Source organism: Sus scrofa, chromosome 2 (genome assembly GCF_054392235.1).
Source record: "Sus scrofa isolate SSC_HxYL_T2T_F1_AM1 chromosome 2, Sscrofa_HxYL_maternal_Yorkshire_Landrace_v2.0, whole genome shotgun sequence".
NCBI lineage: Eukaryota > Metazoa > Chordata > Mammalia > Artiodactyla > Suidae > Sus > Sus scrofa.
Genome location: NC_139384.1, coordinates 9,031,279 through 9,047,085, shown reverse-complemented (window position 1 = coordinate 9,047,085; position 15,807 = coordinate 9,031,279). Strand labels below are relative to the sequence as shown.

General features: G+C 48.3%; 1 protein-coding gene across 2 annotated transcripts; it reads right to left on the bottom strand.

Annotated features, from left to right (window-relative positions):
- Window positions 1-1,195: 1,195 nt before the first annotated feature.
- Window positions 1,196-15,720, bottom strand: HNRNPUL2 (heterogeneous nuclear ribonucleoprotein U like 2). Of its 2 annotated transcripts, XM_005660783.4 has the most exons (14): window positions 15,142-15,720; window positions 13,085-13,220; window positions 12,721-12,797; window positions 12,249-12,388; window positions 11,024-11,114; window positions 10,824-10,936; window positions 10,337-10,600; window positions 10,041-10,163; window positions 9,543-9,671; window positions 8,031-8,199; window positions 5,533-5,733; window positions 4,404-4,477; window positions 4,033-4,140; window positions 1,196-3,916 (listed from the first exon to the last, which is right to left on the bottom strand). In XM_005660783.4, the coding sequence occupies exons 1-14, from the start codon at window positions 15,680-15,682 to the stop codon at window positions 3,839-3,841; spliced, it is 2,244 nt and encodes a 747-aa protein (XP_005660840.3). In that variant the 5' UTR covers window positions 15,683-15,720; the 3' UTR covers window positions 1,196-3,838. The 2 variants fall into 2 exon arrangements, 1 of the variants encoding a protein (XP_005660840.3); XR_014836884.1 differs by lacking the exon at window positions 4,404-4,477 and having other exon boundaries at window positions 3,304-3,916.
- Between the last annotated feature and the right edge of the window lie 87 nt (window positions 15,721-15,807).

Sequence of the window (15,807 nt, the reverse complement as noted above, 5' to 3'; positions counted from 1 at the left end):
CCGCGCCAGGGATCAAACCTGCATCCCAGTGCTCTCAAGATGCCATCAATCCCCCTGCACCATGGCAGCAACTCCACATGTAATCTTGACATTAGGTTATTTTTTAAGGAAAAGCAGCCTCTGGAGTTCCCACCATGGTGTAGTGGGTTAGGAATCTCACTGCGGCAGCTCAGGTTGCTGTGTTGGTGTGGGTTTGATCCCTGGCCTGGTGTGGTGGGTTGAAGGATCTGGTGTTGCCTCAGCTACATCTAGGGTCTCAGCTGTAGCTCAGATGCAGGCCCTGGTATGGGAGGTTCTACATTCTGCAGGTGCAGCCATGACATTAAAAAAACAAACAAAACAAAACAAAACAAAAAGCCTCTGCTCAATTTTTCTGCACAATTTTCATACTCATCAGATTAGAGGTGAATGGCTGAAACCTTAGTTGGGGGAAAAGGGGAGCTTAAAGTTGACTAGAGACAAGGCATGAGCTATAAATAACCATTTAAAATGATTAGCTGTAACACTGAGTAACTTTCAGTATCCTCGAGAATGGGCAGACCCTGAAAATCGAGGATAGCCTTTGGGCCCAAAGCTCTAAGTCCGTGGGGTAGGAATCTGTGTCATACACAAAGGCGGTAACAAGAGTCGTAACTAGATCTGTATCACCCCTGCTTCAGAACATTAGATGTCAGGAGCCTGTGGCACCCCGGCCTTAGTAAGCCCCTGTTTATTAGAAATTACAGTCACCATCAGTTAGGTGCTAGTGATACAAGAGTACTTTTGTTAAAGTTACTCTTTCATTCTACAGATTCCCTAGGAAAGAATCCCTATTAAACATCTTTTGTTGAATAAGTGGGCCTTTCCTCCTAAGCGGTCATTACTTACAGGTAAACTTTTTTGGCTCCTAATTGGAGCCCTATATTCAGTCATCCCACTGGTTTTAGTATAAGCCAAATACACACAGGTCATGTGTTGTAATTTACTTTTCTTCTACTCCAATGGCTCAAGCTCTTAGTAGTAAGCCCTTAAGAAAGCCGACAACCCCTGTGTGAAGGTATGGCTGGTTCCCAAGTGAAAACATGGCAGGATAGGAAGAGGAGAGCCCTCGCTGGATGGAACCAAGTACAATGTGAGGAGCAGCATCGGAAATAAATAGATAAAGCCCCCAATGACACACTCCACCCAGTCAGTGCAGCCACAGAAATAGGGTGAATTCAGTTCAAATGGTTATTTATTCTAAAACTGGAAGCTACTGTGCCTACATTTTGCCAGAATGTTGTAATGAGAACAGGGGAAGAAGAAAGAGTTACAGATGTAAACAATGACACAGTTACATTTTTTTTTTAAATGGTAAAACCCTTTTTACTGGCCACTTCCAAGAATGCTTTACAGGTTGTGCAAAGACATTTACAGGCTCCATGTGGTGTTTGTTTTTCTCACAAGCTTTTCCATCTACAAGAAAGAACTACAACAGACGTCTGATAAAACACTAAACAAGTCTTCTAAGGAAAACAAGGCTAGGGATCCCCTCCTGTTAATCCATACTTCCCCCCTTAACATTGTTTTTTTCAAAATAAAAAGACAGACAGAAACAAAACTCAGACATCTACTGTTGTTTCGAGTGATCTCTTGGACTAAGTCGACAAAGACGTGGCAGTTTCACTCTTCACCCACCTAGAAAAACAGCTTTCTTTAAAAAGATGACTTTCTAGTGTCAAAAATTAACAGCAAGTACCTTGCCTAGCCCCACCCCCACCCCCCAAAAAACCCTGAAGTGGCTTAAGCTTTGTCCCCCGGCCCTGGAGGCCTAGCATCCCCAAACCATATCTTAGACGATAAAAAGATGCTGTTTGCTGGAGGACTAAATGTTGGAAGAGGGGTGGCAGCTTCTGCCTCAGATTCAATTTTCTGTTATAACATAATCTTGCCCGAAGGGAATTTCGTTGGGCTCTGGTTTTTACCTCCTTGCCCTGACACTATGAGCAAAGCTTTTTCAAAAACCCCCTTAACAGTAATGTTAGTGGGTTACAGAGAAGTTCATGCAATCACTTCACCCACTGCCACACACAAATCCATCTGACGGCACCACAGCAGAAGGAGGTGCCAGAGAAAGGACATCATTATGAGCAAACAAACGTATTGCCGACCAGTGCCCCCATTCAGGCCTCCGGTACTTGTGGCGCAGAAGAGTGTGTGTGTCACAGACAGACGGGCGACTAGAGGGCCAGGATGAGGGCCTGCACACCCTCCTGGGCAAGGCAGTACCGTGGGAGAGGGAGATCAAATCTCAGCACAAAATTTTCAACAGAGACCTGCCCAGGTGAGGAAATGGGAGGTGCAGCATTTTCTAGTAGCACAACCCAGGGCTCCCTGCAACCCACAAATGCAGCAGCGCGTGGTATCCGCTGAGTACGCTCTTGCCTGACACGATGCTGAGCAGGAAGGTGAGAGTTAAAACTGAAGCTCGGCATTGAAGGAGCATTCCTGTGACCCACCCGTGTTCCTGAACCAGCAACCTGAAGCCGTCTGTCAGGAACTGGGAGGGTGTCGGTAAAGCCACAAGCAAAGACCATCCTGACTGAGGTCTCTCGGCTAGGCCGCCTCTTGGGGGACATGCAGGGAAGGCGCCCCAGGAGGAACCCTGTTTCAAGAAGCAGGGCAGGGGTGCTCCCTTTCACACACACACCACACACACACACTCAACTCACACTCTTCCCAAGTTCCAGCAGCCCCACTGAGCTGCCTCCCCCCCCCACCCCCGCTCTAGTCACTCTCTACCTGCGTATCAAAACCCCAGCAGGGCCCGGGCCCTCCACACTGTATAAAATAGTTGCTATTCTCAGCACCTGGATTCACCTATATACATATCCTGCTGTAGGGAGAGGAATCCTGCTTCGTTTCTGTGTGAGCTGAAACCCTGAGAAACGTTCCTTCTCTCGAGCTCTAAGGGGGCAGATTCTCTGAGAGAGATGACCTCAGAGACTTCCAACCTGTCTCAACCTTGGAAGACAGAGAGTGGAGACCAGCAAGCCACCGTCTTCAGGCTGAGGGCGGCAACCCCGACTCTTGCCCAAGACGGTACATAATCCACTAACGGGTACACAGAGGCCGCAAGCTACTCTGCTCTGCCATCAGGAACAGTCCCCACGCCTCCTTGGCCTGGGGATCCTATGTAACAGAACCGCCCAGACTGGTGGTCTCCGTGCCTCAGCCCGACAGCACAAAGGCACAGGAAGGTGGAGTCAGGGACACGAGGCCTCCCAGCCCACCAGACCACATCTCCCAAGAGGGAAAGGTCGGCAAAGAAAATACAAACGGTTAGTTGGTGCAAGTGATTGATAAGAGCCAATCGTTTATTTTCACTGCCCATCACAAGCTCTCCCCCTGTCCCCACTCCTGTCTGCTACGAGAGTGGCCCTGCTCGCTTCCCCGCCTGCTCCGCACCACCTCGCCGTCACGCTCCCTCACTCGGCTGCCAGTCCAGCTGCCTTAGAATGTCAGAAGGGTGACATGTTCAGTTCTCTTCCTGTCCGACCGCAGGGTATAGGACAGGCAGCCCTAAGTGCTGCTTTCTGCGCAAATGTTTTTTGATTACAAATATCTAACTAGGTTTGAAATGTTTTATAGAATAAGACAATATTCTTTTCAACAAACTTTAAAAAAAATGTACAGTTTTGTTGTTTTGTTTCCGCCTCCCCCCTCCCCCACCCCCGCTTGCGCACCCTCCCCCCTCCGCCCCTCCCCGGCAGCTCAGCCCCACCCCGACAGCCCCTGTTTTCCTTGGTTGTGTTTTGGGGGGTGCTTGGCACCCCCAGAGATTCAGCTTCATGGCTGACAGGCGACAATGGCAGGGGCTTCACCGATACCCTTGGTAACCGTAGTAGTTCCTGTAGTATCGGTCTCTGTCCTGGGGGTGGTAGTAGTAATTCTGCCACTAGAAGAAAGGGGAAACCCCATCACTTGGAGCCACGGTGGGCTGAGGATGGAGAGGCGTGACAGTCGTGCCCCTGTCCTGCCCCCTGCGGCCCTCTCTCCCCAGACGATACTTACATCCCGGTTGTATTGTCTGTAATAGTCTCTGTATCTGTTGTACTCATAGTCTCGCCCGTAGAATCGATCATAGTCTCCCCTGTATCGATCGTAGAAATTACGGTAACCCTGAGAAAGGAGAAAGCGAAGGAGTAAAGATTTACGGGTCTTCAGCATCACAATCCACTGCTATCCCCCGTCTTAAATGAGAGACATCTTAGCTTGATGTTATCAACAGCTTAATCGTCCCAGGACAAGTTCTTCCAGAGGAACAAATTAAATGGGCAAAACCCTAAGCCCTGAGAAAACAGCCCAAACCACTCTGCTCCCCCAAGCCAATAGGAATGGCTATCACGGCCCAGAGGGAGGAGCAGAAGGAGAGCTGCACTCACCCCTCTGTTTCCAGACTGCCCCCAGTACTGCTGCCCGTAGGCCCGGTTGTCGTAGCCTCGGCGCTGCCCGCCCACTGGAAGAGAAATGGAGAGCGCGCTCAGATAGCTGGCGTGGGGTCCTGGCTCCACATCTGAGTGGAAATCAAAATTCGGAGCCAAAGGCAATTCTGGGGGAGGAGGAGGCCTGCTTCTGTCAGGCTCACACAATGTTAATTAAAGCACTAGCCAGGATCTTATAAAAAGTCTGAGGGGGGAGGGCAGAGGAATGAGTAGAGACACAAGAAAACCAAGCCACCTTGCTTTTGAAGCTCCCCAATTCCTGCAAAACATTTAAGATGGCAAAAGGATACATGGCAGAGTTAGAAACATGAGTAAAAACTGCCACTCGTGAGTCACAGACTTTCAGCCCTGGAAGGATCTTGGCTATCGTGTAACCCAGACCCATCATTTTATACAAATGAACAGTTTCAGTAATAAGCTCTTCCAGGGTAGGAACCGTTGGTATCCTCAGTGCCTGACACAGAGCAGGCACTCAAAAATTTTGTTGACTTACACTTATAATTACACACACACACACACACACACACACACACATTTTTAGTGGGTAGTGAATGCACATAGTGGCGGGGGAGAGGATTTAACTGACAAACTAGACATTCAGAAGGGAAACTAATTCTACTAACAATCTAACTCACTTTGTAACCCCTCAAATTACTGAATAATGTATTCAACCTTCTGGTCCATAGAGTTGGGTTGACCCAACAGACAAAGCAGTAAGAAAACTTAAGATGAGAATCTGATTTCAGTGTAGAGTCCTTCAGATAAATTACAACAGTGACGGGGGAATCCACATGTAGAAAATGAAAACTGAGAAAATGAGAAGGCTCCTGCATTGCTTTTTCAGGAAATACATATTTCTGCTGAAAAATAACTACCATTTGTTGAAGGATTATGGAAAAAGCACAAGTAGTTGAGGATAAAAGCCCCAGGAAGAAATACGCTCCATCAAGAAGGGACTTCCTCATTGTCAGTGACTTGACTGGCTGTGCCTCGCCTTTCCTTGTGGACTCTGCTGCACTCAGCACAGAGGACGGACTGAGGCTGGGGCTGGCAGCTCCCCAGGACTCACCATAGCCTTGGCCTCGGCTTCGGTTCTGCCGGTTACGCTTGTTTCGATTATTTCGGCGGTTTGTCCGCTTCTCGGAGGGGGGCAGCAGCTTCCTTGCCTCCTCCTTGTACTTAGTGACAATGGGCTGAGCTTCCTCCTTCTCCAGCTCCCCGTATGTCACCTCATCCATATAGTCGCATTTTTCAGGCAAAGAGAAGTTGGCTAAAACAGTAAGAGAGAAGCTTGTGGGCCTCCAAGTACATGGGTGGTAAGATCACAGTGTGAAATTCCACTATAGGAAGGCTCACCTATGAATGCACAAAACCGTGCTGGGTTCACTCTACAAGTTTTCCCTACACTGTAACAGCCCCAGGCAAGGGGCTACCTGCAAACTGTAGATTTACAAGGTCTCAAGTGATTCATAATAAATTAAGAGTGAACCGGATTAAGGTTTCTTATCAGGACAGAAATAGGCAGCCAGAGGCTAAAAGTAACTGAGAAAGTTTAGTTTGGATTAGATGAAATGCTAAGAAATACACTTTAAAAAAAGACTCAAGGAGGAGTTCCCGTCGTGGCGCAGTGGTTAACGAATCCGACTAGGAACCATGAGGTTACGGGTTCGGTCCCTGCCCTTTGTTCAGTGGGTTAAGGATCCGGCGTTGCCGTGAGCTGTGGTGTAGGTTGCAGACGCGGCTCGGATCCTGCGTTGCTGTGGCTCTGGCGTAGGCCGGTGGCTACAGCTCCGATTCAACCCCTAGCCTGGGAACCTCCATATGCCGCGGGAGCGGCCCAAGAAATAGCAACAACAACAACAACAAAAAAGACAAAAAAAAAAAAAAGACTCAAGGAGAAACTGACTCAAGCCGAAAGGTACTTACTCATCTACACAAGACCTCGGGATGGGCTAATGACCATGAGGGGCTCATTAACCACCTACGTGTGATGGCCCCGCACACTTGCCAGTCTCTAGACCTCAAGTGCAGAAGCTGAGTCCCAGTGGAATTCATTCAGGTCAACAAGGCTCTCCTGATTCTTAGATGAATCCAGTTAGTGTTCACTTTTTTGGGGGGTGGGGGGCCATGCCCGCGGCATGTGGAAGTTCCTGGGCCAGGGATGGAACCTGTGACACAGCAGCGACCCGAGCCCTAGCAGTGACAATACCAGATCCTTAACCTGATAATGGCACCAGGGAACTCCAGCCCTCAGTTTTATAAAATTGAACTAAATTCCTCCAAGTGCCTAAATATCAATTATGGACTTGTACAGTTCATTGAGTACAATTAAGAGAATCTGACTCTTAGATGTGTAACCAGCTCCCATGCTTGGGCATTATCAGAATTCCAAGAGCCAACAGTTGCCAGGCAGCACAGGGAAAAATAAAACTGAAGTGAACAGCAGGAAAATGGATCAATCGAGACAGTTAATTTTAGGGTTTGTTGGGTTTCTTTTTGCTTTTTTAGGGCTGCACCCAAGGCGCAAGGAAGTTCCCAGGCCAGGGGTCAAATCGGAGCTGTAGCTACTGGCCTACACCCCAGCTCACAGCAACGCTGGATCCTTAACTCACCAAGAAAACCAAGGATTGAACCTGTGTCCTCATGGATACTAGTCAGGTTGTTACTGCTAAGCCACCACAGGAACTCCAAGATGGTTAATTTCACCTTCTAGGGGCCTTTATAGTGTATATACCAAAAACCAAACCAAACAACAAGATAAAAAACAAGCCCAATGTTATACTAGAAATCAAACCTACTGATGAGATTATTCACGCCAACCACATTTTTTGGCGATCCGTGCTGTGGCACGTGAAAATTCCCAGGCCCGGGACTGAACCCGAGCCACAGCAGTGACACCACCAGATCTTTAACCCACTGTGCCACAAGACAACTCCTGACTACATGTTAATTTGAACCACAAGAAGGTCCTACTTCCAAAACAGAAATTCAAGGAAGGCAGGGTGTCATTTCATTCACTACTTCCCTACGTCTAGAACAGTCCTGGACAAAACGCAGACACTCTAAGCATTTACTAAACGAAGACCTAACTCACTGAAGCCTCTGCCTTGAATTTTGGGGGCTTTATTTTGTTTTCTTTTTAGACTGCATCCGTGGCATGTGGAAGTCCCCTGGACAGGGATCAAATCCAAGCCGCAGCTGCGACTTACACTACAGCTGTGGCAACGCCAGACCCTTCGCACTGCGCCAGGCCAGGGATATAACTGGTGCCTCCACAGAGACAAGCTGGATTATTAACCCACTGTGCCCCAGCGGGAACTCCTGCCTTGAGGTTTAATTATCCTGTGGTCTATCACCACTTCCCTTTTCGTATTTTATCAGAACAAGTCAAGAGATTATTGCTTCTCCATTCACTCTGCTCATTCATTAATTTACAAGTGATCACACCCATTAATCCACTCCTGAGATTTACATTTTACATGTGAAGAATCCTCCAGGTCCTAAGAGGCCCTAGTAAGATGGGCAGGGACAAAGGACGGGATCCCTAACTCATATAGCTTGGCCCACCTTTCATCTCCAGCATTATAGACTCAGGCACATCATCTCCTTCCACTTCCTTCCTCAACTCCAGCCTCTTCTTCCAATCCTCCTCATTGGGGACAACCACCACCACTTTCCGAGAGAAAGTCTTGAACAGCAATAGCTTCCGCCGTTGGCCAGAGTTGTACACATTACACTAGGGACAAGAGGAACAATAGACATTTTAGGAATAAAAATTTAGCTCAATCTCAATCAACACTTACTGAGCAACTTTTACAAGTGAGGCATCAGAGTGCACAGCAGAAATGAATCTGACTGACTAGGAACCATGAGGTTGCGGGTTCAACCCCTGGCCTTGATCAGTGGGTTAAGGATCTGGCGTTGCCATGAGCTGTGGTGTGGGTCGTAGACACGGCTCGGATCCCGTGTTGCTGTGGCTGTGGCGTAGGCCGGCAGCTATAGCTCCGATTAGACCCCTAGCCTGGGAACCTCCATATGCCACGGGTGTAGCCCTGAAAAAACAAGACAAACAAACGAACAAACAAGTGAGGCATTGGATTAGGGGGTCTTATTTATACACTCTATTTATTCATTTACTCATGGCTGCACCTGGGGCATGCAGGTTTCAGGGCCAGGCAGAGAACCCACACCATAGTGGTGACCCAAGCTACAGCAGTGGCAATGCCCAATCCTTAATCCGATGAGCCACCAGAGCACTCCTATACAATCTCTTTAAATTTTTCAAAAATTGAGACTCAGAGAGACCAAGACTTGTCCAAGGTCACACCTAGTAAAGTGGTAGAACCATGAATCCAGAGCTGGATTGCCTCTATAGTCTGGCTCCATCTACTCTCTGGTAAAAATACTAAGAGGTGCATCTCCGAGTTTAAAAGACATTACAGGGAGTTCCCGTCGTGGCGCAGTGGTTAACGAATCCGACTAGGAACCATAACGTTGCGGGTTCGATCCCTGGCCTTGCTCAGTGGGTTAAGGATCTGGCGTTGCCGTGAGCTGTGGTGTAGGTCGCAGACGCGGCTCGGATCCTGCGTTGCTGTGGCTCTGGCGTAGGCTGGGCAGCTACAGTTCCGATTAGACCCCAGGCCTGGGAATCTCCATATGCTGCGGGAGCGGCCCTAGGAAAGGCAAAAAGACAAAAAAAAAAAAAAAAAGACATTACACCCAAAGTTCCCTCTGTGGCTCAGTGGTTAACAAACTCAACTAGGATCCATGAGGTTGTGGGTTCGATCCCTGGCCTCACTCAGGGGGTTAAGGATCTGGCGTTGCTGCAGCTACGGAGTAGGCCGGCAGCTGTAGCTCCAATTCGACCCCTAGCCTGGGAACCTCCATATGCTGCATTGCAGCCCTAAAAAACAACCATTTGGTTGTAGTTAGGTAAGCTTATTGTATGCCTTAATTCAGTCTTTCTCTAATATGTACTATATTTTGACTCTAAGCAATTTGTCAGATTAAATAAACACTGAACTTTTCATTTCTGGACCTACTGTCAAACTAGGTTTCTTTTGAATGTTTGACCAATACCTGATCAAGAATGAAGTTCCTCTTTGTCCGGGAAGCAATCTGGACCAGCTTACTAAGGCACTGGGAGGCTTGCTGAACTAAAAGGTCTCGGCTTTTGGGGTCCATCTCTGGCTCCTCGAGCCCCTTCATCTGATGAGTTCGAGAGGAAGAGAAACACAAGAAGTTGTGCAGTTAAGTTAAAGCCCAAGAGTCACTGGTGAACGCCACCAACGCCATTACATCAGTTCACTGCCATCCCTCAGTGGGGTGAATGTTGTCCGTTTCCTACAGGACTCACTTCCAGTCTCAACCCGGACATACTCCAGACCATCAGCTTTTAGAAATATGACAACAAAGCAAAGGGGAAAAAATTACACCTCAAACACATATTGAGAACTCATTTCTTTATCTGGGGGGCCCCTGTTCTCAGACACTTAAAGGACCAACTCCACGGAAAAGATTACATGAGTCTCTCGGTACCTCAAGACCAAACACATGTGACTCCGCCCAGCAACTCACCCTCATTTGATTGAGCACAGTCTCAGCTCCCAGGACATTGTATCTTTTCTCAGCGTTTTCCTTGGCGTATTTCAGTGCCCACTGGGTCTTTCCAGAGCCAGGGAGTCCCACCATCAGGATCACCTGCAAGTAAACAGAACCAGGAATGTTGTTAAAAAAAACAACTGAGGGTCATGACTACAAAGCCCAATTTAAGAACATCCTCCCCTGCCCCAGGTGGGTAAAGTTTTGAGAAGAAAAGCTACCCACCCACCATGCCAAGTCGGAGCAGCAAGGTGAGCAGACTCCCGGCATACCTCACACTCCTCTATGGTCTTGGGGGGGACTGCAGTGCGCACGCGCTCCTCAACAGGCACAGCATGGATGAACACAAACTCTTCTGGTGGTGGGAAGAAGGGCTCCTCCTTCTGACCAAAGTTTAATTCTACAACACAATTTTTGCAGAGGACATGGGGTAGGAGGGCCCGGTCTGCCAGGGATTCCTTGCTGATACGGAATGCCACACCTAGGTCTTCTCCATTCTTGGAAAAGGAAAGTTCTACTTCTTCAGCTTCAAAATTCTGCAATGACAAAGGACAAAAGCATTTATGAGCACACATGGTCTGAGGGTGATTAATCTTACAATTTAACCCCTTTTTGTAAAAGCTCCAACTGCTACACAAAACAACTTTGTAAGCAGTGTATCAAATGCAGAAAAGACAATAGCTGATAGGAAGCAAAGTGATGCCCCAGTGCCCTCTACCCACTCTTCGCTACAAATCCACAACTTTCAGGAGCACTTACAGCAAAGCAGCCAATGACATCATTCTCCCCAAAAGTCTGGCCAAATTCCTCAAACTGCCCATTCTCTGCCTTGAGTCCTCGTCCATCGAAACCATAAGAGAATTCGTCCTCACCTACAATAGTGAGAAAATTAGATGCCTACACTTAAATTTCCCACAGAGTAGCAAACACTAAAAGGATTAAATTAAAAATAACTTTACCAAGCTGCGGATGGGAAAAATCAACAGACCATCCAACTCGAAGAAGAGAAACCTCTGTGCAGCCTTCTTTCATTGGGAGATTCTGGGTTACCTGGCCAAATCAGAAAAGGAACTTTCAGACACTCTGACCAATTCAAGCAAAGCCCGAGTTAGGAAAACAAGATTTTTTTTTTTGGTCTTGTCTTTTTAGGGCTGCACCTGCAGCATATGGAGGTTCCCAGACTAGGGGCCCCATCGGAGCTGTAGCTGCTGGCCTGCACCAGAGCCCCAGCAATGCAGGATCCGAGCCACATCTGCGACCTACACCACAGCCCATGGCAATGCCGGATCCGTAACCCACTGAGCGAGGCCAGGGATCAAACCCACAACCTCGAGGTTCCTAGTCGGATGTTTCTGCTGCGCCAGGAAGGGAACTCCGAAAAACAAGTTTTGATACAAACTGAAAATGAAAACTATCACAACACAGTATCAGAAAAACAACTATCGGGAGTTCCCGTCGTAGCTCAGTGGTTAACGAATCCGACTAGGAACCATGAGGTTGCGGGTTTAATCCCTGCCCTTGCTCAGTGGGTTAAGGATCCAGCATTGCCGTGAGCTATGGTGTAGGTCGAAGACGCAGCTCGGATCCCACATTGCTGTGGCTGCGGCATCGGCTGGCAGCTACAGCTCTGATTAGACCCCTAGCCTGGGAACCTCCATATGCCATGGGTGCAGCCCTAGGGAAGAAAAAAAAAAAGAAATAATGATAATTTAAAAAGTTAAAAAAAAAAAAAAAAAAAGAAACAAAAACAACTATCAGTGAACTTCAACCAAAGCCATGGGAAGTGATTTCTTGGTTACCTGGTTATCATTATAGCATGGTACCTTTTTCTGCACTAATAAATCAGTAATGAGCCTGAGTTCAGTACATAATAGTGTTCTGTAGTTTTTCCGTTTGTTTGCTTTTTAGGGCCGCACCCCTGGCACATGGAGGTTCCCAGGCTAGCGGTCAAATCAGAGCTACAGCTGCCGGCCACAGCCACAGCCACACCAGATCCGAGCGGCATGTGTGACCTATACCACAGCTCATGGCAACACCGGACCCTCAGCTCCCTGCGCAAGGCCAGGGATTGAAACCACAACCTCAAGGTTCCTAGTCGGTTTCCTCTGGGCTACGACAGAATCTCCCCAGTACACAGTAGTTTAATTTAACAAATGAATGGTTTTAATGAGCCGTGTGCACTACCTTGGCCTCAAAGCAAACTTTCCCCTTTGTCACTCCATAAGTGCTCCTTGCGCCAGACCAAAGGGTGGGGAACTTCTCTGAGAAAAGCGGCTGCCCTCCATAGCGGTCTTTGCTCACTTGAAAATGGAGATCCGAGGTATCTGTTAAGAAAGAAGCAATCCGTTTACTCAATGCCCCAAACTTGAAGCTACCAACAGAACACACATATACCCAGTTGTCAAGAAGGACTACACAGGAGTTCCTGCTGTGGCACAGCAGGTTAAGGACTCGGTGTTGCTAGCACCTGCGGCCTTGAAACTTCCATTGGCCACATGTGTGGCAAAAAAAAAAAGAAAGAAAAAGCATGGATACAAAGTCTAAAATCTCTTACAAGCGACAGCCCATAAAGTTTTATTAATCCTCAAAATCACATTTCCTCCCCCCAAATCACTTTTGATTGGTTAAAACCCCCACCAGTGTGCTTTATACATACATGTGTCCAGGTTCACAAGAGTTTGATCCTCTTCCTCATCTTTTGCCTCTTCTTCTGGGGGTGGTGGAGACTTTGAGCTATACATATATGAGAGAAAAGCAAATACGATGTAACCAACGTCCTCCAATCTGAGAGGCGTCTGCAGGTCTGCTTAAAGGATCAGTGGATATATATAATTCCAGCTTCTTTCAACAAATGAGAAAAGGACAACAGGATGTTTCAGGGTAGATTCCATCTAAAACTTAGGCCGATAAAAACCTATTCCATTCTTAATCCACCCCTCTTTCCAGACTGTCCAGTCAGCAGCAGGTAGACCAAAATCAGAGCAGACACTCCCTTCAATGAAAGGGACTGTTTCCCTCACCGGCTGTGGTAAGCCTCCTCTCGGAATTCATAGTAAGCTCGGCCATGTTCATCCTTCTCATCCCGCTGTCTCTTTACCCCCCGCCGCTCACCATCTGAGCCTGCTGGTTTTGACTTTTCACTATCTTGGTCATCTCCTACAAAAAGGAGGGAAAGAAAATCAGCAGTTTTCATACTGGAGTGTAGAATAAGCTCAGAACCAACAGAAACTAAAGGAGGCCCTGTGTATCTGTCTGGTCAGAAGAGCCAGGTTATTCCCGCTGCGTCCACAGAATGTTTTATTTCCAAAGATCATCTTCCTGTCATTGGCTGGGGTTTTTTAATTAAAAAAATGGGGGCGGGGGAAGGAAGGGACATTATGGGCTAATTACAGTCAAAGTAGTAGATAAAAACAGCAATTTTTTGCATTCTAAATTTATCTGCTTGAATCAGGTCAAACTTGCAGATTTCCCCACCACTATGACATGAAAGAAATATCCCATAAGTTTTTAAAAAAACTTCATAGGTTAATTTAATTTTAGTTCTTGACTATTAGAGCTGGATTTAAACTAGACAATATATATTTCCCAACACTTTCCCACAGCTCCATGTTACAGAAAGCCTTGTTTTGTTTTTTTTTTTAAAAAGAGTTTGCCTTTCCAGCTTTAAAACACATAGCCATCCACAGCTTTACTTATGTAGCAAACGGACTCAGGTGCACACAGCTGTATTTTTATCATGGATTTTTACTGAAACTTGTAAGAGCAAACCATTAAGTCACAAGAGACCCATAAATAATACTGCAACTTTCCTGCACATAATTTGGGGCAGAAAGGTGTTGTCATATATTTAGCAACATTCTTTACAAGAGAGAAAAAAAAAATCAGAATTTTTCCTTGGACTTTTGTGGTTTGCAGAACTAAGGTTTTCAACAATAACTTCTTTAAACAAGTCCTTTATCCCTCAACCTTTTTATCTGCTATTTGGGGTACACATTAAGTCAAAGGTTATGTAATGGGATTTCTGTTCCAGGACACAGGACAAATGATCTGCAAGTTGCATGTGACAGATGTAGCATGGGTTCCAATTATACCCTCATAGGAGAAGCAGCCTAACAAATGTATTAGAAAAGGAACTAAGCCACTTCATAGTATGGCTTGAAAGCAGCTCCCTACTCTGACAGATAGTTATGGATCAGCTCTAACCACCCAATCACTTCAAAGGAAGTGAGAGGTCACTAACCCCCTGGGGGAACTATACATTCTATTCCACAAGGTTACTCAATGGACACATCAACACCCCAATCATTTCAAGTCAGGAAGTCAGGGACCCAAAATGCAAAAGGCTAAGTGTACACCAAATACACAAAGTTGTCCGTCCATCTACTAAGAGGGAAGATTAAAATTTAATCATAAGCATTCAGACAAGGTAAAACTCCTAGCCAAGTAGCATTAATTAATTTATCCTAAAGGCTCTAGATCATGATTTTCTCTTCAGCAGTTAACTATTAAACTTGACACCCTCACACCACAGGCTGCTGAAGCGGGAGCTGCTGCTAAAGCAGGAGTAAGGTTAGATTTCCCGATTTCCTGTGTGGCTCAAACTCTAGTAAAGAGCTTCTAGGATGGAACGAACTTTGACGAACTTAGCTCATTGCTTAATATTTTTAGGACGGAAAAAAATCAATAGTTAGGTAGCCCAAAGGCCGAAGCCTCCAACAGTCGGTCTGGCTGTCCGTGTAATCAACAATTCCTCGGCGCACACTCGGTTTAGAAAAGATAACCAGCGCCGCGGGAGGCTGCTCCACAGGTAGCTCGTAAACAGTTCGCATGCAAAACCTCTTACTTGCATCCACTACCACCAAGCAACCAAGTCAGGCAGGAACCTCCCTCCTGCAGAGAGAGGAGCCCCAAGAGGTAGCCAAGCCCCCCAGAAAGGTGGGCTGAGAGAATGAAAGCCACCTCCCCTGGGGAGTCCCACCAAAAGGCGATGGGAATTGGACCCCGCTGTGCCAGGCTTGGTGCTGGGTCAGGGGCGCACCCGGCAGGTTGGAGCCGGGCTCCGCTGCCAGCTCCTCACCCTGTTCCTCCGCGGCCTTGTCAGCCGGCGCCTCGGATCCCGGCGTCTCGTCCCCGCTCCGCTCCTCCGGTTCCTCTTCCTCCCCCTTGACGGTGCCCTGCTCTTCGCCACCATTTACCCCACCTGACCCGGCCGTGGCCTCCTCCGCTGGTTTCTCGGAAGCATCGGACTCGGCCACGGCCTCTGTGGCTGCGGCCTCCGGGGGCTCCGGCGGCGGCTGCGCGGCCTCGTCCGAGGCCTGGGCAGGGGGTGGCTCTTCGTCCTCGTCCTCAAGCAGCGCCTCCTCGTCCTCCTCCTCCTCCTCTTCGTCCTCCTCCTCGTCCCCGCCCGGGCCGCCGCCCGACGCGGCCACAGGCCGAGGCTCCGCCTTGCAGGCCCCACCGGGCCCGGCCCCGCCACCGCCGGCCTCGTCCTCAAGCATCTCGGCGTCAAGCGCCTCCTGCAGCCGCTGCGCCAGATCCACCTTGAGGCCGCGCGAGTCCAGGCCCCGCCGCTGCAGCTCCGACCGCAGCTCGGTCACTTTCAGCCGCTTCACCTCCATCGCCGCCGCCGCCTCCTCCGCCTCCCGCCGCCTCCTCCCCTGCGAACCGTCGACCGAGCCCGACCGCGCAGGCGCCGCCGCCGCCCGCCTCCGCCTCACGCGCCAGCACTGAGCCCGCGCGGGCG

Coding starts and splice junctions, on each gene's coding strand:
- HNRNPUL2 (XM_005660783.4), bottom strand. CDS start 15,682: ATGGAGGTGAAGCGGCTGAAAGTGACCGAGCTGCGGTCGGAGCTGCAG. Junction 12,798..13,084: donor GAGGAGGCTTACCACAGCCG/GTGAGGGAAACA, acceptor ATATATGTATAG/CTCAAAGTCTCCACCACCCC. Junction 4,141..4,403: donor GGCAGTCTGGAAACAGAGGG/GTGAGTGCAGCT, acceptor CTCCTTTCTCAG/GGTTACCGTAATTTCTACGA.